The 25,811-nt window shown below is 37.3% G+C and overlaps 1 protein-coding gene across 1 annotated transcript in view; it reads right to left on the minus strand.

Annotated features, from left to right (window-relative positions):
* Positions 1-25,811, minus strand: part of TNNI3K (TNNI3 interacting kinase) — a 100,214-nt gene that overhangs the window by 58,681 nt on the left and 15,722 nt on the right. Inside the window, exons 6-17 of the mRNA XM_075710823.1 lie at positions 18,612-18,710; positions 16,983-17,121; positions 9,099-9,243; positions 8,903-9,007; positions 8,146-8,240; positions 7,346-7,495; positions 5,150-5,236; positions 3,846-3,902; positions 2,713-2,805; positions 2,570-2,627; positions 2,260-2,454; positions 1,803-1,907 (exon numbers count right to left, since the gene is read on the minus strand). Of these exons, the coding sequence (XP_075566938.1) occupies positions 1,803-1,907; positions 2,260-2,454; positions 2,570-2,627; positions 2,713-2,805; positions 3,846-3,902; positions 5,150-5,236; positions 7,346-7,495; positions 8,146-8,240; positions 8,903-9,007; positions 9,099-9,243; positions 16,983-17,121; positions 18,612-18,710 (1,328 nt within the window). The remainder of the gene's footprint in view (positions 1-1,802; positions 1,908-2,259; positions 2,455-2,569; positions 2,628-2,712; positions 2,806-3,845; positions 3,903-5,149; positions 5,237-7,345; positions 7,496-8,145; positions 8,241-8,902; positions 9,008-9,098; positions 9,244-16,982; positions 17,122-18,611; positions 18,711-25,811) is intronic.

Raw genomic sequence — 25,811 nt, forward strand, 5'->3', positions numbered from 1 at the left:
AATTAAGAACTTAGGAAGAATAGAAAAAATAATTTAAAATGTCAAAATGAAGCATTTCAAAGGCCTCTGAAATGTGGATTCAGGCTTTCTTAGGCTAAAAGAATTTTGACAAGTGACATGGTTTTTGAAAGTATTTAGTCAATCCAAAGTGCATTTAAAATACTCTTTGACAGAAAAAAATTATGGAGCTCTGCTGCAGTAAAATTGCAGAATATGGCTTATATTAATATACTTAGATTAACAATCCATATAGTCAATATACACGGATGAATATATCAAGTCAGCAATATTCTTCTAAACATCATACATTCAGAACCCTGAACTGGGCATAGTCTCACAATCAGTTTTCTTCTTTGCCTAGCAAATGGAAATACCCAGCTCCTTTTTCCAAAAGAATAAATGTTTTTCATCGGGAATCTTTCACTGCAGTTATCAGCGTCACTAGGAAATGAAAACTTACAGCAAGATGCAGGAAAATGTCATTTATTATATCACTACAACTCTATAGGCCTGGTCACTTGAGATATAAACAAAACAAACATTTCTGTAATTTTTTTAAAAACAAGTGGTTAAGCTAGTGGGAAATGAAGAGGTGTATGTCTGACACTGAAGAAAACCCATTTTGTAACTCAATTCATCCTACTTTTTTAGAATTCTTTCTGTGGCAGCTTTCTTGTCACAGTGCTCATACATACGAAGGAGCTGTTTCGAAGCAAACTACTGTGGCTAAAAGGTGCAACAGCTATTCAGCACTAACTTTCTTCACCTCGTTGCTCTTCTTTAAATACACTTTTAGATACACAGGTTATTTTGGTTAGTCCCCTTCCAAAGCAGAAGTCAGTGCAGAATGGCTAGTCTGAGAGATTTCTGATGTAGATATGACACAAAAAAATTCCACTCAGTAGAGAAGATGTTTCCTGCTTCTAACAAAGAGTGAACACTGGTGGGCCAGATGTGAGAGAATACTGGGTTTTAGCAGTTGCATCCTTTATTGACAATTACAGTTCAGCAAATGTGACTCAGCGGTTTGTATAAAAACTCTGATTTTTTTCAATCCAGTTTCATTTCCAGAAGGAAATCTGGATAACCGAATCATGTAGACTCTCTCCTACTTCTTTGCCAGTGGCACTATCAGCTGACACCCAGGCTGGGATTTACCTACCATACCTCTGTGAGTGTCAACATTAGGCACTTAGTCTAAACCAGATGACTGCTCCTCTCCTTGTAACAAGAACAGGCTCATCCAAAGTTCCTCCCTTTTCAGGACAGGCACCTAAAACAAATGGGAGGGATTGCCCTTCTGGAAGTCTTTTCACATTTCTGCATTGATCTTAGGGGGACTAGTGACTACTTTGAATTAGGCACTTAATTTTTAGAGGGCCAAAAGTAGGTGAAATGAATTAACTAATGTTTTGGATTAAAAAAAAATACTGGGGAAATATACTATATCGCATAAATTGTAAAAAGGCTATCCCACTGTACTAATGTATGCAAATAGGGTATAAATATTTTGTAAATTTCAGATAAGATATCTGTCAGTGAAATTATTATAAGCGGGAAGTTGACCAGTGTCTGTCAAGTCATTCAACTAAAATGTATTAAAGCCTCCAGTGAATGTGAAAGCATTGTGCCCCAATTCCCCAGTCCAACTGATGCAAGCAGACCTTCCTCCAAGCTCCATCAGTGTTAATGAGATCCTGCACAGTTACAAGGGTCTGCAAATACAGGTGAGACTGTAGACCATCGCTGTTGCTTTGAGGCTTCATATTCCCTGAATTTTTAGGATAAAGAAAGAAACTTACCTGTTCAAATCACGATGTATAATTGGTTGTGTAAGATTGTGGAGGTACTCCATGCCTTTGGCAACATCTACAGCAATGATTAATTTAGACTGCAGATCAAGAGTTCTATATTTTGAAAAAAAAAAAAGATACTCAAAGTTAATAAACAGACAAGAATTATGTGTAAATTATTTTTATTTGTAAATCATGGAACCTTTGAAATTGTTTTAAATACAAAATAATGTTACATAAACTATGTAATGTAAATGTATACACTGTAAAATAATGACTAAATAACAACTTTGTGATTACTTGTTAATTTCCCTTGTACACCCCACAGCCTGAATCAAAGCTAAAATTTTTTGAGTATGTTCCTTTCTCTTGTTTTATACTGAAATGAATAACATTTACATCAGCATAGGTTTACTAGTCTTCTGAATTCTGTGTCACAAGCCCAAGCAGAGAACAAGCAGAATACCTCTTTTGTTCATGAAGCAGGGAGAAGAGCGATCCTCCAGAAATATACTGAGTTACTATAGCAAACTGACTTGGGTCATCTAAGCAAGCTCCCACAAACTGAATGACACATGGATGATTCAGTCGGCAGAGAATGGAAACTTCACGGCAGAACATGTCCACATCAGATTTGGAGCAGTAGGTATTGGCTCGATAGCTTAGAATTTACACAAGAGAAAATAGTAAGGCAAAAGTATAATAAAATATGGGTTTTTTTAATTCTTCAAACTAGGTCATTAACCAAACAAGATGGAAAAGTCCGATAAACTTACCGTTTAATTGCAACAATTTTATTTCTGCATCGTCCCTTGTATACTTTTCCAAAAGACCCTAAAGTGGTTTAAAATAAATAAGCACAAAGATATTTATTATGAACATCAGACATTTAAAACAGTTGCATTCTTATTTCTGGTACCTGAGCCGATAATCTCATGGAACTCTATTTCAGAGAGCTGAAGATGGAAATGTGATGGCAAACCAGCACGTAGGAGAAGAACATCTGCCTTTTCTGCAAAAGAAAACACTTAGCCTATTTGTAAAATGCAGGGTCATGGGGAAGGACAGAATATAAGCATTTAACTTTGCAAAACCGTTGCACAGTAAAAGCAGATTTTCCTCCTGTAAATTGGTTGACTGGTAATCCTATTCCCTTTTCTTTCGGTAACACCAGTAAACCCCAATAACAGACAAATACTTGCAATGCTACAGTTGCTTTGGGCTTTCTTGGCTTTAAAATCTTATCAGTGATGAACACTGTCCCATAAGCATATTCTGCCTGTATGATGTCATGGTTGTGTAAAATTCTTTATACGGAGAATTAGTTCCCTTTTTTCTGTATAGCTAGTGCTCATTACTGATGCAGGGGATGTTATACCAGATCTGACTGACTCTTTAGTGACATGTGGAATCTAAATTTTGCAACTTAACTTGGTTAGCAAACTTCTCTACCTTGTTGATATTTTTGGTTTATTACTATAAAGTTTATCAGAATATTTCTAAATGGAACATTTCAATGATGCTATGTAAAGGATGCAAGGATATGATTATATCCAGAGTGAATATTTGGAGTGGAAAACTGAAAGCACCATGAAAAATGAAATATTTTAAAGTACAAATATTCATCTGAATATTTTATCTGTATGTGTTTCAGATTAACACAAATTATTTTTGGACAGAATTTTTCTTGTAAAGATAATTCAGGCATTTTATAGTGGAATTCAATATGATATTTGTTTGCATTCATGGATATGTGTGTATTTCATTAATACTAATTCACAATCACATCCTTTTCTCCATAGAAATAAAATTAAATAAATTTTTTAAAGTAAATAAAAATAAGATAAATACAGGAATTATCATGATGCTGAGCAACAAAGCTAAGTATATTGTTTCCTAAAATTATCCTAGGATGCTGCTTATACACGTTATTAAATTTCTGAACAATGAAAATTCCAGGAATAATGAATCTTGCGTAGTATGTTCAGGCTGACAACCACCTTGGGTAAAAAGACCATAAAACTTTGAGTTTTCCCTTGCCATTGAGAATACCTTTAGTCATGCTTTTAATCTTTCCTAGAGGGGATGGAACTGACACATAGGAACCATCTGAAATAAAAGAACAGAATGAATTTTATGGAGTGCAAAGCCAGTATAAGCATCTGTACTGATAAATTAATGAGTCAATGATTGCTTAAAGGATGAAAAATAAAGGGGTGAAAATACACATAAGCACATAAACACATATGATTGTGACGTTATATTGCTGTGTTCTTGAAAGGAATTTGTATATAGCTTCACTAAACGCTGTAGAATGATACTGACTTTCACTGGTGCTGAAGAAGGCCAGCGTAGCCTTTTATATCAGCTGATTCTGTAAAGGAACTCAGATCAGATTCACAAATTCTGACAACTGGGCTGCAAGCATATTGCACTGTTTAGTTCACTGACTAGATTTTCCAAAAGACCTCAGTTTTCTCCATGTACCAAAAATTTCATTTCTTGTTTTTCTGATTAAGTGGGGGCTGAGTTCTTTGAACAATCAGCATTAAAAAAATCTGTCTGGGTGTGTTAATTGCTTGCCAAAATATATTTCGAATACATGCATAAACTTAGTCTGCTAAAGATTTATATACACTTCAGATATACTAAACCTAAATCTGGAACAGGTCAAACTACTCTGCAGAGCTGGAAATGTCGGAAGCAGATTGATCCTGCTGCTGACTGTAGAGTTCCTCCTGTTTCCATGCCAGGAGGAGTCAATGACCTAGGCAAACCATAACGTATAACACATTCACCCTCTCTGTAGGCAGCGTTCGCAACACACTGCAAAATGTTCTGTTTATCAACTGCTTGTGTTAACATTTGTCTTGCCACTTTAGTTGTCAATACAAATGAGTATTTTTGTAGAAAAAAGGGTAATTAATTTTTCCCAAGGGGGAATTAGGTATCCAAAGATGTTAAAAATACAAAGGGGACTGAGTATAGAAATATACCGAATGTCAGTAATCAAAGAAACATCAAAGCTAAACGACACAAAGAGAATGGCTAAACAAGGTATTAAGGATGTAAAAAGGTATGAGTAATGATTACTAGGGATTGATCTTCATTGCACAGCTTTTAGCTTTTCTTTCTAGTGAGTAATACAAAGTGACAACTCTATTTTAAGACAGAGGAAGAATTTTGACATAAAAAGAGGGTACCTGGAAAATGGGGATTCTCATGACACTAATTTTCTTTGTGCCAGACAGAATTGATCCAAAGCTCCCTGACATCCGTGGAACATTCCCAGACACTTCAGTGGTCTTTGGATCAGACCCTTCAGTTAGAGAATAAAGTGATTTCTCAGACCATACCTCCTCCAGGTTGTGAGTATTCATTACAGGGTGATTCATCTTGAGGTCTCTTATAATGCTTCAGAAGGGTCACAATGGCATCATGACCTAAGAAAGAAAGAGGAAATATAAGGATTTGCAGGTAAACACAATAGTCATCTTTTTTTTTTTTTTAATTGATTTATACAAAATCAGGGGATATTAAAAAAAGATGTACAATGTACCTATAAAACATGTAAACAAAGATACAGTGGTGCTAATCTGAAACATACTGACTCTGATTCTTAACTACAGAGATATAGGAAAATAGCTGCCAATAAAAATGAGCATGTTATTTCCATGAGTCCACCTAATCCAAAGATGTGATATATAGCGATAGAAAAAACCTTGCTACAGAAATCCTGAAATGGAATTTGATAATAGTCTTCAATAGGCCTTACAGGGACAACCAGCACCTGAAAATATTTCAGTTCTCATGTCCTAATCTGGACAAAATTTGTACACTATATTGCTGTAGACAGTTGCTATACTAATCATTCTCCTTTGCAAGGAACCAGAAAAGAGCAGTGTATGCGCAGCGTGCTCACTCTCGCAGATGTTAGATGCACAAAGTTCTGCTTGGCAACATTCAAAATTCTTTTCTAAACCCTTTTTCAAGATGAGTTTTCCCTCAGTAACTTCATACAGAATATTTTGCCAATATCAGGTTTTTGAAAGGCCTTGGAAGTCCATAGTTTTACTATATTACAGTCATTCTCATAATAAATAGTACCACGATGCTTTTGGAGGAGGGGGGAATGTCCCAGAATCTTCCAACTTTAACTTATATTTTACCCCATCCCCTAGAAAACATATGGGAAAGAAGAGCATTTTTGAGTTCTTGCTTTGTGCTCACTGTATATAGCTGGGCTCAGCCCTGCTTATTTGTACACTCAGGTTGATAGGAAATGTTCCCGTTTGCTGCTTACAAAGATGAGAGCAGGCAAGAAGAGGAAGAAAAGATACACATTTGTACTGAGGTCATGATGCTCAGATCACGTACCAAATGCTACCTGTCATTTCCCGCTTCTTAAGTTGCAAAGTTTGTTGGCATTTCTTTAAGGATATTTTTCACTAATACCCCAATGAGTACAACCTTTTTGGCTTATAATAAGCCAGGAAAAGACCAGTAAGCCCACAAGTTACAGAAAGGTCATTTGCTAGATCTTCTAGAGCCCCGCCAAAAACTCACAACTCCAACTCTCAATGGTGCTAGAGGAAACAGACGAGGCAGAGGCTTTTTTGCTGACTCATCTTATCCTGTTATCAGAAGCTACCTTCTACAGGAAAGAAGTCCTGCTGACTCACTAGGCTGCCAGGGACATGAGCTCACACCAAAGAGTGTCGGCATAATGCAACAATTCTCTAAAACGCAGGAATTTAAAACAAGGACGGGTTTTTACAGATAGCAGCTTTCTGGACATCCAAACTCAGAGAATGCTTGAATTAAATGCTTGAAGTTTCATCACTTAAATTAACATAAATGTTAACCCAAAGAAGTTGATCGCTTCTTTATCAAAGCAATGAAGACTACTTAAATAGCCTTCCACAGTCCATAGGGGTGGAATGGCAATGCCAGGAAGAATAAACTGAAGGGAATCCCACATAAAAACTGCACTGTCAAACACTGATGAAATCCATAAATGGATGTGAACATAAAACATATTTTCAGGAAGAAATAAAGCTTTTTATTTGCATGGAGTCAAAAACAGGACAGAAAAATGACACATTGCTGTACATACAGGACAGTATAATAGGAACCATGGAAAATGCCTTGCTTTGATCCATATTTGCAAGAATTTAAGATTACTGACTCTGATTCGTTGTTCCTTGTAATGCCTCCTTCAGTAATAAAATTAAAACTCCTCATGCACATACCAGAGGGAGAAATAGCCTTTTCTGAACATGTTGTATGTCTCCTGTTCTAGCAGCACATAAATACTCCTGTCCTTGAGTTTGTGTTGAATTAAACTGATGTTTAACAGAGTATCTGAGAAGATAAAGCAAAGGGCTGTTTTTTATAACCCTACATGCCAGGAACTGGAAAGCAGATGGTGAGAGCTCTTAGTCTACAGGGACTGAGCAGTTATTTTGTCCTGTTCTCTCCTTCTTGTACTGTTCTCTCCTTCCTGTACTGTTCTTATGGATTTTGTAGCGGAAACTAAAAAATTGAAGTACCTTTCTCATAAGCCCACATCAAACAGGTCTGCTCATCCTTTTCTCCACTGGACCTGCTGGGATCACAAGCTACCAGATTCATATCAGCTCCATTATCCAGTAAAAACTGTACAAGTCGAATATGACCATGGTAGCAAGCACAGTGTAATCCTAGAATATCAGAGAAGCATGGTAAGCACAACCGTCAGAACATCATGATAGGACTTGCAGCAACAACTATAAAGCACAAATTGATTTCCTTGATAAAGGAATATATTATCAAAAAAATACCTAGGGCAATAGGTGAAAATAAAATACTGATGTTGCAAGAACCATTCAATTGCCTGCTATACAACATGTCAGCATTTACTCTACCACCTGCAAATCACATTTAAAAACTTGTACGTGAGGAAAAGCAAGTAGAAACAAAGAAGGCTCTTTTTTTTGCTGCCTGTAGTAAGGACATGGAGGTGTGCAGTCCTTCAGACACTATACCCTATATGCCCAGACCTTAGCAGAATAATACTTGGGCCCAATTCTTAAAACTGCTTAGAAGCCTAACTATGGGAGAATCAGTTTACATCAGGTTTTGTTATTCATATACAAGCTAACAAGCCTGACACATCCTCACTGAACTCTTACCACTTCTATGCCTGCCTGCAAACATATTTCAAAAGGGTTGAGAACTGTCTGAAAGGTAATTGGATGCTGATCATTGAATTATCATGGGAATTACCCTGGAAATCCTGATTATATATATGGCTCCCACACTTTTTGGTGCTGGTGTATGCACTCATACACAATAAGGATAATGATGTTACCTGTATGCCCATCTCTTCCCTGGTGATTGATGCTTACAACATTCTGATCAAGAAGAAATTTTACAAGTTCTATGTTCTTTCCATAGGTGCAAGCACTGCAAAAATAAAGGGAAAAGTGAATGTTATAGCCCATGAAAGGACAAATACTTTGGGTAGCCAAAAATTTAAGAAGAATTACACAGAGATAAAAATGTAGTGATAGAATAAAGGATCTTTAGAAATGTGCAAATGCTTGATTAATCCACAAAAGCATGTTCATTTCTGTCATTTCAGAAAAATTCTAATTATTCTTGTATAAATTAATTTTGCATAGCTATGCAAAATGATACAGTCTGTTTTGCAAAGTGCCTCTAAAAGAACACGTTACAAACTTACAGCATCATGACCAGACTGTGTTCTGACACCTCATTTCTAATTTAGAATATCTAGACTCCAGCAGGTTTCTAGCTAGAACAGGCTCTAAACTCTGCTTCCAAGCTGGACAGAAAGATAAACTGTTATTCATACAGATGTTGATGAACCCGATACCTTTCCTACCTGTCTCACTCTTGCTTGCTCTCTCTCTCCCATTCACTGTCTCGTTCTACCTCTTCATGTCCTCTCCTGTATCTCAAGATACAAAATTAACACCCATGTTGAGCTCACTGCTTTCTTTGTTCCTCATCTGGCTCTTGGCGAGACATTTGTTATCTTGGGTGTTGTATTGCATGCATGTATAGGTGGAATTCTGTTGATAATGGCATTTTAAACATCTCACCTGTGGAAAGCTGTTTCACTGAATATATTTTCTTTAGTGAGACTTTCTGTTCCCGAGAGCTGAATTATTTCCTTGACAACTTCAAACTTTCCATTGTAACACGCACTGAAGATGAAGTCAGTAAAGAGCTGTTAACACCACCAGCTTTCTAATTAGGCCCAAACCATGTAAAACAGAGCTTCTCCACATGACTCACAGATGCAAAGGTGTGTCTCCATAGATATTCACCACATGGGGTTGAACTTCGAAGCTGCTCTGGAGTAAGAACTTTACAATTTCATGGTGTCCAAATCGACAGCAGAAGTGCAGAGGAACGTGATCTTCGTTGTCCTGAGCATTCACTGCCATTTGACCCAGAAAGACACCAAAGTGTTTTATACTTAACATAGCTTGTTTTGGATATTTACTAATGCTTTATGTGTTGTGCATATACATTATGAAACCTCCTGCTAAAATATTTATGGTCCTATTTCTTTAAAATTGAAATTTGTGTGAGCTTTCATATATCAAAACTACATCACTCAGTGTCATCTGTAGTACACTGTTAAGACAATTTTTTGGACTTAGCGTATAATTGCTTTCGTCCAGTGGCAGATGCATTGAATGTTTTGACGTAGCTTTCCATGAAGGAATCACAAGTTATAAATGACCCTTAGAAAGAGCAATTGCTGTCAGTATATTACAATGTGAAGCAAAATTAAGATACATAGTTACTAGGTGTAAGAAAGCAATCCACTGAATTATTCTAAATGCGTGAAACAATAGTTACTAATTACAAATACTAGGAAGAAACATACTTCACTGTTGCTCTTAGGAAAGGAAAATCCAGTTGGTTTTAAGGTTTATGTTAGCTTCCTTGAGTAGCAGGATCAAGGATTCTTGATAGGGTTATACAGTGACAAAAAAGAAATTAAAAAAACAAAGGAGACACAATAAGGATATATTTTTCATAGTCACTATTAAAATAAAAATGCATAAAAATCAAGAAAGGCAGAGGACAATTCATTCAAATGTCTGGATTACCAATATTTTCATTTTGCTCAGTGTCTCTTTTCACCTGCAAGGAAGATTACGTATGCACTTCACATATTTAAGAGGATGGGAGTATTCTTTGACAGAACATGAAACTATATAAAAGAATGGGCAAAACTTTTATCTCTATTGGTTCAATATAATTTCACATGGGAAACAAACAATGCGTGATACAAAGGTCTTGTTCTGTTTAAGAGATTTGCCCTTCCAGTGCTTTATATCACAAAATCATGCATTGTGTATGTTGCATATAAATTATAAAAATATATCCAATAAAATTATTTTTTTCTAAATTTCTGAAGACCAATTCCTGTATCCTTCTACCTGCAAAAACAGTTGCTTTAATCAACACACAACAGTGTAAGATTAAAAGCAAAAGAAAACTGAAACTAATTCATCCTAAATACCTCTCAAATAAGCATATATGCATGAAGGCTTTGAATTTGATATGATTTCTTAAATTCCTGACTAGCTCATATTCTCAGACATTTTGAGTGAAATAGGAGGGTTGTTGTAGGATAGACAATATTAGCAAGCAATGAGGGAATTTTAAAAAATTCATTGACTCAATTGTCCTTCAGTAAGACCAAGATTCTTTCTTGAAGATTTGTGTCCCAGTTCAGCAAAGCACTTGGAAACCTAACAGTAAGTGATCTGTTAGATAAAAATGTTGTTTCATTTAGCATGCAGAAGCAGATTCACATTTCTGAAACCATCTAGTTTTGATGGCTGTTGTTTTAGTGTGGCAAATGCTAATACTACACACTTTTTATCGTGAACTTCTATTTAAAAATGATTCTGTAATAGGACAACATAAACCCAACAATTCTTGAGAACAGTTATTCAAGTGAACAGTGTGAGACTATGGCTGCATGTGTACTAATAACATAAATATGACTGGGAACATTCGTGGCATTGAGGCCAAGATCACAGAACTGCTGGTATCTACCTGTAGTATCAAACTGTTTTAAGGACAGTTGCATGCAACCTGTCTACTGGGGAGCCATCCCTTGAAGATCCTTGACCCACAGATGGGAATTGTTTGAGACTGCCAGTTATCCTGGACCACATCCAGAACAGGGAGGCTTCTCTCTGTTTACAGGATAGGCAGTTGCATTCCAGCACCTGGGAACCTTCTTAGGCATGCCTGAAATGGGTATGGATATACCTTATATGTCTCTATCTATCTAGTAGGAAGCAAGGAAGAGATTGGACAAGGCTCTAGGCAGAGTTCTCCATTGGTGCAGAGACATACAAATACTGTTTTCATCACCCCAAAAAGATCTTTACTCCATTTTAAAAGAGAGCATGTATTTCTTAGTGTATTTCTTTCTGTGTTTAAAGATAGAACAACCATAAGTGGTTGATACCTTAACTGATAGAATTGACAAATCCAGTCTACTTTGTATGACATTTAGGTCTCAATTCAGTCTGGTACCAGATCTTTGAGACAGTTAACAAGAAATTAATAGACTACTAAGGAATAATCTGTCCATTAGAGGTGTCCAAACTTGTGCTGCGCAGGCTTTTAAGCACAACTTTGACAAACGTTTCTCAGGAAAAATTCTTTCCTATAGCTGAGTCTCCTTGGGACAAAGGGTAAAACACACATATGCTAAGGTTCTGTCTTCTTTTGATTTTCTTTGAGTATAAGGCACAATGAATATTAAAATAAATCCCCATTTTAAAACCTTTCTGAAGTAATGCTGAATGCTCACAGAAATGGACAGTCCTTTAAAATGAGCTGGACTTACAACTTCACTGATGTCTAGTGACAGATAGTTCCAAAGATGAATTATGTTTCAGGCCAAAAAAAAAAAGAAAAAAAAGGAATTCCTGTAACTTATATTAAGCTTGTGGCCTGCAAATTTCATTAACTGCCCCCACTAACCTTTCTAGCAGTCTTATATTAAAAGGAGTAAAGAAAACTGGTTTATTTCTCTATTCTAAAATAATTCTTCACTTTATGGATTCATGTGACATGTTAGCCTTTATTTTTATTATGATGTGATACCAGACACACATTCATTCTGAAGTGCAATAAATAAGAGGGGAATAAATGTCAAAGTTTTATCATAATAAATGTCAGCATTTTAGACTATGTACCCACAGAATGGCCTGAAGGACATCAGGGGTCTCAGGGCCATGAGGTTCTACAACACAAGGTGTAAGATGGAGCAAGGAAGGAAACGTATACCTTCTCCTTTGTTTATGCAGTTGGAAATGATGTCAAATACTTGCAAGCCACTTCCCTTGCCTCTGGAAGGATATATAACTACAACATGGGATGATGGTTTTTGTTTTAACTGATAACTTTCTGATTTCTAAATGAGACAAAACAGGTAAACTGGAATATTGTCTTAATAAGAAGGAGAATTTCAGAGTCAAACCAAAATAAAATCAGTCAAAAACACTTTAAAAGAGAGTTATGACAAAAAGGTACATAATGTTTTATGTACATATTGATTCAAGAATTACTAAAGAAGAGTACAGGGGAGTTCTTCAAATTGAGATTTTAAAGTATTTTTATATTAAATTGAGTACAACTGTCATGGCAGTCAGAGACTAAAAATTCAGGTTGCCTTACAAGTAAACAGTAAAAATGAGCAAATGTTAAGTTCTTGTCTGAAACAAAATGGAGTACTGCAGAAATTATTCTTAGGACTGAGATATTACATAGGTAGAAAGTAACAGGTAAAACCATTTCAGTAAGTAAAAGGATGAAAAAAAGACAGTGCAAGTCTGTTTTAAAAAAATAAGGGAAATTTCCTAAGTCCCAATGACTGATACCTGTTTAATATTCAGAGAAGCATGACGGAATGTGCCTGGATTATTAATAACAAACTCTGGTTTTAAATTTGAAGTTGATTGTATTTGGCAGAGGTGACAGTGATTTTCAAAGATACTTCAAAAAAGAGGAGCTGCAACTCTAGGCAGCTCAGTAGTCCTGAAAGCAGACAATTTTTATTAAAAGATCATAGGAGTTATAAAGACAAAGAATATATTTTATATCACATGGTCCGTGAAAGAAATCTCCAGGATCACCAGTTTGAAGAAAAATAAAAAATAGCATTTAGTTCATGTGAAGCAAAGGAAGTGTTTCCTGGTCACCAACTAGTTCTCTAAATGTTTAGATATTCTGTTTCTTAGCTACCCCATCAGGCTATAAAACAGTTTTTAAAACATGAATTATTTGTTTAATTTCAAAAGGAACAGTTTTTGAACTCATGCAAACATCTACATTAGAAGTCCTACTTCTACATTCAGGCATTTGAGAAGCAATAATTTCCAGGTCCTCCCTGATTTCAAAGAAATGGAACATAAGAAAGAGTGGAACGTACTCATAATTCTAAATTACCATTTTTTTTTTAAAAAACTCCACCCTTCATTTGCCCATTTCTTTTTCTGGTGGAGTGTTGGGATACCAGCAGAAATGTGGTCATACAATCAGGCCAGCTGATAACACAATGGGCAAAAACCACAGCTCCTTATTTTCAGTAATCAAGTTTATCTTCCTTCATGTAAGTGGCAGATGAGACTAAGAAAAAAATAATAATTAGATGACTTGGACTTTGGTTCAGAAATCAGCCCTCCTGAGACCCAAAGATGTACTCTTCTGATTACCTAAAGGGCTCCGCAGCTCTACACAACACATCTCAAGGTCAAGACCATACCCAGCCCACTGCTAAAACCAGTGAGTCATCTGTATCTAACATGTGTTGCTGAATATTCATTCTTAGAAACTATATAGAGAAAAGTCAGGTGTGGACGTGAGTATAGTGAAGCTACAAGAAAAGCAAGAAGGAGGCAAAAGTTCAGTCCAATGAAATGAGGAAAGAGAATGGCTGTTTAGGAATACTGATGATTTCTCATTGTAATCAACTTCCTTTTCTACTTTAAGAAAAAAACCCTTCTTTTTGTTTTATTTATTACAATTATCCTAGAAAAAATCTACCAGATTACAAGAATGAATCAAATATTATGAAGTGATACTTTGTATCCCAATTATTGCTACATTCTACTATTTGGATATTCTAAAATATAAAACTGAATTTCCTGACAGAATAAATAATGCAAGTTGGTAGCAATCGTATTGACCCAGTAATGCAAAAAAATCTCTAGGAGTTTGGAAGGCATGAAAAGAGAAAGAAGGAAACAGAAGTTGTTAAAAATAAAAACAGAAATGAGAAATTCCATACTAAATCAGTTTAAAAAAATCTCAAGATAGTTAAGGCACTTTAAATGATAGCAGCTTGTAATGGCATACTGGTCTTTGAGATATATTAATGATCTCAAAATTAATTTGGAGCATAAAGGAATCAGATCAATACCTCAAGAAATGTGCTTGAAAGACCTCATGGGATTTCTGAAAATACACAGAATTTACTTAGTCCTTCCCTATAGTGTTTATGTTAGAACACATTATGAAATTAACATCTGGAGAACGACTGTACTTGTAACATATTGGTTTTATATACATGCATATGTTAAAATATGAACACTTGTGATGATATATACACAGGTAGTTTATTTCTTTTATATGTTTTTCTTATATATTGTCCTTGGGTTGAAGAAAAAAGTTGGCTATTGTTAGGCTGCAAATGTTGCTATATTTCAGCAGTATTCTGACCTTTTCACTCTGATTCTGTGGTCACTGTGTTTCTTCAGTTGCCATGGCCCCAGAGCTGATCAACGAGTCAGTCAGGTTATTTTAAAAGAAATAGTTCAAGTTTATGACACCAGTTACTGGTCTGCACAGAATACTGCCAAAGTTTCCTCAGGTTATTTCACCAATTACTTTCATTCCTAGGCATTTAAGAGTTGCTCCTCTGCTGTTATATTTATACCAAGTTTCAAAGTGTGCTACTTTGTGAGTAAAAGACTTCCCGCTTCCAGTCGCCTTTTTCTTTTTCCAGTGCTGAAGATACTGATTTAAAGAAAAGAATTGGAAACCATGTCCCAGATTCTTTTCCTTTTGGAATAAACTACCTAACTGATAGTGAACCTCCCACTGCCTTGTTATGGTGAGTGAACATCTCTTCTTTTCCCCCTCTTCATTACAATTATATCAGTTCACTGCACACACATCGAGACTGAAACATCAAGAGCTCACTATTGAAAAAAGTACTCAGAAATCTGAGTCATGCTGTTTCCCGCCACACCTTTTTCACTGTGCAAACGGGATGTGTGTACTGTAGGCAAGACTCACAGAGAATATGGTAAATTTATACTTTAGAATCTAGCAAAGAAGAGGAAATAGGGGAGAAACACAGTCTTTGTGCCAGTAGCAGAATAGGAACAGAGGTACATGAATGCTGCTGCATTTGGCACTACTGGGTATACTGAGCAAGGAATAAGCCTCATGGGCTCTTGTCAGTGCTTTAACAATTGTTAAGAAATGACATCACTTTACAGACGCAGAACCGAAGACTGTGGGCTTGAGAACACGGAACTTGTGCAAAATGGCCACTCAACTCTCATCTCCTGAAGTCAACTAACAGGTGTCAATGGGGTATTGGACCAGGTGAGGTTAGGAAATAACTGAGCCTGGCAATTTAACATGTTTTTCAAATGTGGCTGTGCAGCATCCCTTTTTAACCTTCCCTGTTATGCTCTGTTGTTTTTCATTCATGAATAGCTGTGTGCATAGACTGGAATCAGACATCAAATAGGAGGCTAGATTGAGAAGCAGCAACTGAAGAATTTCGATAACTTCTTGTTCTTTCTATAACATGCAGGATTCTTGCACCGAATGCTTTTTTTGTTTGTTTCTTGTTTTTCCAGTTCTGCTTTTCCAACATGAAATTGTGACATCCCTAGGCAAAATCCTAACCCCATTGACATTAATGGAAGTTTTGCCATAGACTTCAAGGGGACCAAGATTTTACCTTGTATATTGTGGATATAAGTTAACAAGAGTAATGATGTAGTTCAAAGATGTATTAAAGAGCAGTACTTTTACAAGTAATATACTGTTCCTTTTAAAAATAAAATGATTTCTCTTATTCTGAGGATAAGAAATTAATTTCCAAATAATCTTAATGTTGTTTAGTATGTAAGAACCTCTGCATTAATATTCATAATATGCATAAAATTTGACCTCTAAGTTTTAACATTTAGAATACTTTTTAGGATGTGGCCACAAGCAAGTATGCACATGCCTGTGATGCATGTGTCACAGCAATGGAAAAGTAAGGCTGGAGTGTGGTATATTTTGTGCCTTCTACATGGCTGAAACAGCATAAGGAGAGGGAACAAAAGACCAAGCATAAGAATTCAGCAGTCCTACTAGCTGCACGCTAATATTAATTACAATGGAAAATATTTCCAAGTTGTGGCACATGCAAAATAAACAGCACTGAACTGTAATGTTATAGTCTCACTGGCATCAGTGTGAGATCACCTGTAAAAAGAATGCACAGATTCCTAACACTCACAGAATACCAAAAGCATGCTAATAGACTTTTGTATCTGTCCAATCCATTACGTCTCTCACACACACACTTTCTCTTATAGAAAACATCCCACAATGAAGTGTATGAAGCTTGTGTAGCATAATACAGCATGTGCTAAGAAGATTCCATTTTCCGTGGAATTGTTTGTGAACCATTTACAATTTCTCATCTGAATTATTTTAAATTACTTGCTGTACAATTTTGACTTAAAATCCTTCATCTGTATCTCATTCACTAGGAGTTGCATTGAAGTAATTTTGATTGGAGATACGTACCACACAGCCGTGTGTTCTCTGATTGGATGAGTGTCTCAATAGTAAGCTACCTCTGTATATTAATCTTAATTTTGTTTTCTGCTGCTCTTTGTCACCTCTAACTTATTAATGGAAACAGACTGCGTGTGAGATGACAAACCAAGCATACTTAAGAAGCGAATAAAACTCTCAAACTGCTATTCTTTTTTTTCAGTTGCCCCAAAATGATACACAAACACACAGAGACCATGTGTTAGGAAGCTAAATTCAAGATTAAAGGCCTGACTCTGTCTATAAAATACAATGTTAAAGTTGATTTTTTAAAACGTCTTTTCTTACCATCAGCTTTGCTTCCCTCTTCCACCAAGAGCTTTGTAATATTGAGAAAGCCTTTGGCAGAAGCCAAATGGAGAGGCCTGTCTCCAACTTCACCACTTGCATTCACATCAGCTCCAAACTTCAGTAAGAGGTGGGTTACCTAAATATTTCATCAAGGCTAATTAAAAAATCACATGAAAATAAATATTTTGACAAAATCAGGTAGAATATTGCATTAGGGAATACTATAAGTGGGCATCTCTTTAAAGTTAAACCAGGGAGAAGAGATTCAATAGAAAACTAATTTTTAAGTTACATATCTATAAAAATACTAAAATTCTCAAAAGCAAGTGCTCATTCATTCTCTAAAATGTTATGTATGGTAAAGGGCTAGACATAAGACATATGTATTTGTTTAACTGACCAGTCAGCATAATAAAGCAAATGCCCTCAAAGTCCACAAATGTCAGAGCCTTAGCTTCCTTTCTGATCAGTGTCTCTTATCACAAGAGCACCATATAAGCTTTTAGCATAATTTCAGAAGACTGTGACGGTTTGTTCAGAAGTAGCTTATGGCAAATAAGCAAACTAATATCTCAGCCGAACATGCAAGGAGTTTTGTGATGTTACTGGATGATGAGGCACGTATATATGAAAAGAAGGATCTCAGGAACACATCCATGGTTCACACCCTTGCTGTCACTGAGCCACAGAAGTAGAGCATTTTCAATCATCTGTGAATCTGGACTCTGTTCTTTCAAAAGCTTTTCCTACAACAACTCCTCAATGCACTCAAAGTAACATGTCACTGAAATGAAAAATGCACTCTACCTAGAGGTCATCCTTTGAAACTTGAAAATATCCCAGAATACATGCTTTTAGCCAAAGAAAGGTATAGGGAATGACTTGCTTAAGCCAAAATAGACCCATTATTACATTTCACATAAAAGGGCTATTCAGGGCAAATGACTGGACTGCTAGATTAACCATATGTCAGTTATACTTTAGTAAAAGAAGGAGAATTTGGAGGTTCAATGCCAGCTTTGGTCAGAACTTCAGATTATGTTTCAATAAGTTTGTGATCTGTGTGAATGAAACAAAGACAGCTGGACTTGTCATGTGCACAGTACCTCATGGAAAATCCTGCTCTCTAAATGATCATTTTTTCTGTTAACTTAAAAGTTGCCACAATTTAGTTTGTGAATTCCAAGGAAAACCAATAGAATTGCCATTTAATTATTACTGAGAAGTGACGTTCATTTCCTTGGAGAGGCTTAGGATAGTATACTCACATTCCTTATGCACTCTCTGAAATGTGGAATGAATAAGCATCAAATGAAATACACCTCCGGGTCCATGCCTGTTTATAGGTTATCAAAGCTAGCTAGACAATTATTCGTTTCAAGAGGTCTAGAGGGGAAGATACGAATTTTTGCTGGGGTCTAGCACAGAGGATTAAAATGTAGAAATTTCCTGATGATAGTCAGACTCTTAGAGCAACTAGAAATTGACTTAGAAGTGTAACTTCAGTATATGAGGCCTTTTCATGGCAGGACCCTCTGGAATGTAAAGCAAAAATATCTAACACTAAACCTATAGTTGCCTCCGTGTTCCACTTCTCAGCTTTCTGAAATTCCCCCATTTAGTTACCTGTTCATGGCCATAATATGCAGCAATATGCAATGGGGTGAAAAAAACTGCATCCTGAACATTCACATAAGCTCCATGCTGCAAAAGAATATCAACAGCCTAGAAGGAAACAAACAGAAAATTCCAATTAGAAGCACTATATATATATGTGGTCAGCTAGTAAAACATGATTTCAAAACCTTACATCGCCAGTTTAAAAAAAAAACAAAAAACCCCAAACAAGCAAGCTATAAAGGTGAACTGCATATAACATGTAAAAGTGATTAACTTACAGTAATTCAACTGTATGTCACTGAAGCTTTATAAATAAGCCCAAACATGTGTTTGCCAGTAAAAAGACTGACTTATGAAGTAAGAGGCAGAGCAATGAGTGTTTGGAGTTTCTCAGAATAACCTTTAATTTCTTTTAACCGTTATGAACAAAGACCAGTAAACATATCAGAGTTTTTAGAAGTAAAAAAAAAAACCAAACCCAAAACCTAAAAAGATAGATCCTTTTAAATGTAAATGTGTGAAGATAAATCCTCAAGCATAATTCCCTTATTGTGTAAGGTCTTTGTATTTTAGAAGATAAGAGTCCTTTGGCTTCAATAAATAACCCTAAGTGTTTTCTGTTTCCTTTCAAATTTCCAGTTTTTTGGTCTTTCAGAAGGCCAATGTTTTCCTGGATAGCTGTGAATTATCAAACATTGGTTTTCTGAATAACTGCCAAAATAGAAGTCTGAATGAAACCACTTTGGATTACAGATTGAAGCCTAAGGGCTGCTATTTTTTTGAAGCACAAGGGAGTCTTTAGGCATGCTATGGGGCTTGTGCTGTGGATTATTTGCATACTTCTACATATCATTTCGATGAAGGTTGATTTTTGAGTCTAATGGTGATGAAAGATGCTGGACTGTGAATCACCCACAGTACAGTGAACAACTAGGAAACAACTCCCTGGCAATCGGAAGAAAGTACAAGGAAGGGGAAATGGCCAGCTTCTATGCTACACTATTCATACCTGTACCTCCACATTGAGACTTCCACTGACGATGCCAATTAATGCTAGCTGCAATGATGCACATTTCTGTCAACTGCTATCTAAGCTGAGACCACCAAATCATTTCACACATGCAGCAATGGGGCCAGTCATTTAAATCCATGTCATTCTCAAGTACTCAGAGAATGAAAACCTGTTACCAAGCAACATTCAGTGTACAGGGATTATTTTGTTACACAATTTAAATTGGAATACTTTTTTTCCATGGGACTGACTGAATACATTTTGTGTGTAAGGTCAATTCCCTGACATTCAAGTGTGTCTATTTCCCATTAGTTTTAACCATTTCACTATGGTATCAGCTGTAAGCCTCCCCTGAAAGCAGCACTGCAGGGCCATTTCTGTCTCTTCAGAATCCAAGGGCTTCAACAGGTCCAGCACATTATAGGAGGCACCTAAGCATTGCAAGGACTAAGCCCCTCTATTGAAGACAGGCTGGAGGAGGCAAGGATTGCTGGGTTCCTATGGAATTATTCTTCAGCACCTGTCTGAGTACAAATGATGGGGAATGTTGGCCCTTTGTGTCTGATATTATCTTCCAGAAGCTAGAAGTATCCTGGGAACATACTAGGCAGGGACAGAAGCAATTCTGGTGTGAAAGGAATAAGCAGTGATCATCGCTTGTGAGTTAGATGACAAACAAGCCCCACAAATGTTGGTGCTTGTCTTTGGCTGCTGTGGTGGTGCTCCAGAGACACGTGAGTTCTGAACGTGTTGCAAGGGAGAAGGTGGGAGCTGGCAGGAGTGAGAAGATTCCTGAATGAAGGCAGTCCTGGGGATGAACAGCATCCCCAGCAGCCATAGCCAGGCTCTGCAGATGACACAGAATCACATAACCATTGAGGTTGGAAGGGAGCTCTGGAGATTGCCCAGTCCAATGCCCCTACATAAAGCAGCATTTCCTAGAGGAGGTATCTCAGGGTCATGTCCAGTCAGGTTTTGAATATTGTCCAATCTCTAAGGATGAACACTCCACAACCTCCCTGGAAACCTGTTCCAGTGTTTGAGGACTCTTAGAGTAAAAAAGCCTTTTCTTCTGTTTAAATGGCATTTTCTGGATTTTAGTTTGTGCCCATTGCCATCTATCCTGTCACCGGGCACTTCTGAGAACAGTCTGGCCCTCTCTTCTTTACTCTCTGCCTCAGGTACTTGTACACTTTGATAAGATCCCCCCAGAGTCTTCTCTGCTCCAGGCTGAACAATCCCAGCTCTGTCAACTTCTCCTTGTATGTCAGATGCTCCAATCCATGAATCGTCTTCATAGTCCTTTGTTGGACTCACTCCAGTATGTCCGTGTCTCTCTTCTCTGGGAGCCTAGCACTGGACTCAGTACTCCAGGTGCCATCTCACCAGTACTGAACAGAGGGGATAATAACCTCCCTCAACCTGCTGGCAGCACTCTTCCTAACGCAGCCCAGGATGTCTTTTACTGCAAGGGCATATTGCTAGTTCATATTCAACTTGTCGTTGACCAGAACTCCTAGGTCCATTTCTGCAAAGCTGCCTTCCAGCTGGTCAGCCCCCAGGGAGAGTAAAGGTCACATTTGAAAGAAATAGAGACAATGAATCATAGAATGATTTAGGTTGGAAGGGTCCTTTAGAAGTTTCTAGTTCACCCTCCTGATCAAAGCAAAGACTAATTTCAAAGATCAGGTTGCTCAGGGCCTTGTCCAGTAGAATTTTGATTATTTCCAAGGGCGGAGGTTCTGCATCCTCTCTGGAAAGCTTTCAGTGCTGCACCACTCTCATCGTGATGTTCCTGCCCAGAATTTCCCTTGCTCAATCTCACGTGCGTTGACATCCTTTTGCTGTGCATGTTTTTGCTATGGATCTTGAAGAAGAGTTTGACTCCATTAAAAAAGTCATATGAAAGATCCTCTGAGATCTTTAGAGAAGTTGCCTACTCTTATATCAGCTGAAGAACAGCTCAGTAATAGCCTTAACACATGCATTTATTGGGGGAGCATTAATGTGTTCAGGTAGCAAATAAAGAACACGTGCAGTTACTTGTTGGTTAATACAACTGACTCCCTCCATTGTACATCCCATATCCAGACAATTTTCAGTATACTAGTAGCTTGGTGGATGAGAGATGGGGAACACAGAGCCAGTTAGCCTGTGATTTATGGCTTGGTGACTTTTGAGTGATTCATCTTAGACATTTTTCAGCAAACTACTATCATAAGACTGAAGTTGTAACTGTTGGCTCTGAAAAGAGATGTATGGATTTGCAGCTTTTACAAGAATGTGGTGGAAGCTTCTTTGGATCAATTTGATTTTAATTTAGGCATGCAACTATGAGGCTATAACACACTCAGGGATGTGACCACAACTCCAGTTCTCCTTAATCTCTTTGGAAGCTGGAATTCAAAATGTAGATTCATCTACAAGCTTCAAGGTATATCTTCAAGATGAAGAAACTGTGTTGAGCAATGTGGCTCCACCTCTGATGATAACCTTAAAATTAGATTAATTTTGACACATTTTTCCAGGCTATAGAAATGGCAACCATGCTAGCTACTTTGTGACTTCCTGTTAAAAAGAATTTTGTGAGTCATATTAAGCAAACTCCACTCAACTGTAAATGATGAGGGGGGTACAGAGACGATCTTGATAGTTTCACAAACGACCTATCTTTCTCAGAAAGAAGAACAGAATCTTAGAAAACACTGGAAGTTTTCATCGGCATTACAAGTAGGTGGGTATGCTGGAGTGATGTGCAAGGATAAAATTACTTCAGAAATTAATGGGAAAATTTCTGATACAAAAAGAGCTTTAAATTCTCATAGAAAGACCAAAAAAAGGACTTTTATCCTCAGGAGACAGACTATGACTAAAGGTGCAGCTCATAACCTACAGGAAATATTGAAGCTGCAGACAAAGCACCTCTTGCTGACTTTATTTAATGTGCAAGGGGTCAACAGAACTGAAAACTGCAATGGTCAGTTAAGGTGTGTAGTCAGTGTCACAACTCAAAGGGAAGGGAAGGGAAGGGAAGGGAAGGGAAGGGAAGGGAAGGGAAGGGAAGGGAAGGGAAGGGAAGGGAAGGGAAGGGAAGGGAAAAGGAGAGGAGAGGAGAGGAGAGGAGAGGAGAGGAGAGGAGAGGAGAGGAGAGGAGAGGAGAGGAGAGGAGAGGAGAGGAGAGGAGAGGAGAGGAGAGGAGAGGAGAGGAGAGGAGAGGAGAGGAGAGGAGAGGAGAGGAGAGGAGAGGAAAGATCTTTAACCTCTCAATGCCTCGATGTGACTGGGTACAGTCAGCACAGATTTACCAAGGGTAAGTCTTGCCTGACCAACCTGATTGTCCTCCATGATAAAATGACTGGATTTTTGAGTGAAGGGAGAACAGTGGATGCAAATTACTTTGACTTCAGCATGGTTTTCAACACTGTCTCCCAAATAGTCTTGTAGCAAAGCTGAGATCTTATGGTCTGGATGGGTGCAAAACTAGGTGGGTGAAAAAGTGGTTAGATGATGGGTCTTGGAGGGTAGCAATTAAAAAGTTGCCTCGAGTCTAATACCAAGTCATGTACCACAGGGGTCTATACTGGGACCTGTTCTGTTTAATACCTTTAGCAATGATCCTGGAGGCAGCAATGGAGTACACTCTCATCATGTTAGCAGAGGACATCAAATTATGTCCTCAGCACACTTGAGGGTGGGGCTGCCATCCAGAGCGACCCAGACAGGCTGGAGGAAGCAACCAACATGACCCATATGAAGTTCAACAATGACAATCAAAAAATCCCCTACTGTGACAGCACAGGCTGTGGAGTGCCTAGCTATGGAGCAGCTCTGTTGGAAAGGACCTCAGGACCCTGGTGGACAGCAGGCTGAACTTGACCCAGCTGCATGGCCTGGCCGCAAAGGCAGCCAGCAGCTTCCTGGGCTGGGTTCACAGTGGCACAGCCCAGAGAATGAGGGAAACAACTGCTCCCCTTTTCCTTGCATAACCAATTTTTAATTCAAAATGATACTTTGAACACTTTGAACAATACTCTTACCTTGTAATTTTTCTTAAAATTCTCTTATGAAAGGTTTATTCAGAAGCTTTTTGAACATTCAAGTCAATTATGTTCACTTCAAAGACAATTAATTAAGCTACTCTGAAGTAACCTGGAGTAGCTTAAGTAACCTGAAGTAACTCCAGCTACTCTGGAGTCAACAAAACAAAACATAAGACAGACTGCATTAGGACTTTGTCTTTTGCACAAGGGCAAGGGGTAAGAAATCCTCTAAGAGAATAAAATCAATGATTATTGACTTTTTAACAGGTAAAATTTAAATGAGAAGACAACTTCAACAATTAAGGCCTTTGCACCAGCGCTAGCCTCTGTACAGCCTTACACTAAAATGTCTAAAGAATCTATCATGATTTTCAGAGTTCCTTTATTAATTAAGCTATTAAAATAAAAATATGATTAGTGGCAAACATCTGCCTAATTCCCTCCAATTTAGCAAATGTAGATATGATCAGCCACATCCTGCAAAGTGTCTTTGCTTGAATTATTACAACTTCTAACTCTCTGTGTATCTGTAAGAATTTTAGAACAAACTCTGTTAGACTGAATTAAGAAACTGCTAAAGGGGGTTCTCAGTGTTTTAAACACAACTTGCTGATGAATGTACAATTAATTGTCTTTCTTAGGAAAAAGTCTACTGAAATATTTCATATATGTTCTTCTGTAAGACACGAGGACAGACATCAGAGCAGCAACAAGCTTTTGCATGTTCAAAAGAACAGATCTTAGCTGTTCCAATCAGACAAAACAGAGGTCGCAGATAAATCATTAATGAAAGATGCAGGCACTAGTGTCTTAAAATATAATGCTCTCCCTAGGATTGCCTTTGCTACAGGGTAGCCAAAGAATAGGAATTTTTTTATATTTTGCCGATATTGGTAGATGCTAGACACAGAATAGTTTAAATGGTTTTGTGCAATATTACTAAAAGATAACTGTTCTGGGCAAAGAGATCACTGTGAATTTAACAATACCATAGTTTTAAAATGTCACATATACTTTGACTTCTTCTAGATTAAAAATGGGTCATACATAAATTTTCTGCACAGGACATTTTTAGGGAGAAAGCACAGCTGGAGAAAAGTGTTGTCAAAGTTTGCCACTGTTTTCAGACAAGTTTGCATCATCAGGTTAAGGTAAGTTCCTTTACTGAACCACAACTCAATGCTTTTTCACCTGTGTTTGCCAAACACCTTGTGCCCCAATTCATGGGTTGTAAAAGGCTTCCTTTGCTTCATTCAATCTGGACAGTTTGTTGGTAGATATTAAAAATAACTATTGAATTCAAAACTTGTGAGTTCCAGTTCTCTTTATCACTGGTTGGATCCTCAGACAGGCAAATGTGGAGGATCTTTGATTCCCCATTATCTTGCAGCTTGTGTAGTCACATGTACTGATACCGTGTGAATACCATTTCTGCATTCCTGGTTCTAAAATGATTCTGAAAAGGTCTGAAAAATTCGTGTCAGATAAAACAAAGGGCTGGGAAGATGCAGCATTAGCATAAAAGGTAGGGAATGAGAGAAGAAAATGTGGACTTTGTGAACCATTTAAATAGGCTCACATAAATTTATTTTTTCAAGTCTTCTTAAATCATTTGAACGTACTCTTATTACTAGTAAAATTCCCGTGAAGACAGGAGGTGACAAACATGCTGATGTAACATATGACTTGTAAATGAAAAGGGATTTATTACTGTAGAAAATCTATCAGATGGGACTAACTCCTTTTTCCCCAATAGGTGCTTGCTACAAACACATTCACACTTCAGATTCTCAGGTTTGCAGGTTGCAAAAATTAAGTAGCACTGGTTCATCCTGCCTGCAACCCTCAGACCAGTTCACACATCTGCAGATGTTGTAATCTCGGAATGACAACTTTAATTTACAAAGTGGAATAGGCAATGATACTGGTTTTCCAACGTGGTAATACTGGACAACACATAAATGTGTATGAGGCACATGCATTATTTATTTAGCAATGACCTTCCTGGGCTGGAAACATTTAATGTTTTCAAAATAGCAGACTTAATGAGAGATTTATTAAACTTATTTGGTGATGTTTCTAATACGGTCATCAGCTTATTTTATAATTTTTCATTAATTTTCCATTCTTCCCATTGAGAACTGCAATTTCCAT

Source organism: Pelecanus crispus, chromosome 5, assembly GCF_030463565.1.
Source record: "Pelecanus crispus isolate bPelCri1 chromosome 5, bPelCri1.pri, whole genome shotgun sequence".
NCBI classification, from domain to species: domain Eukaryota; kingdom Metazoa; phylum Chordata; class Aves; order Pelecaniformes; family Pelecanidae; genus Pelecanus; species Pelecanus crispus.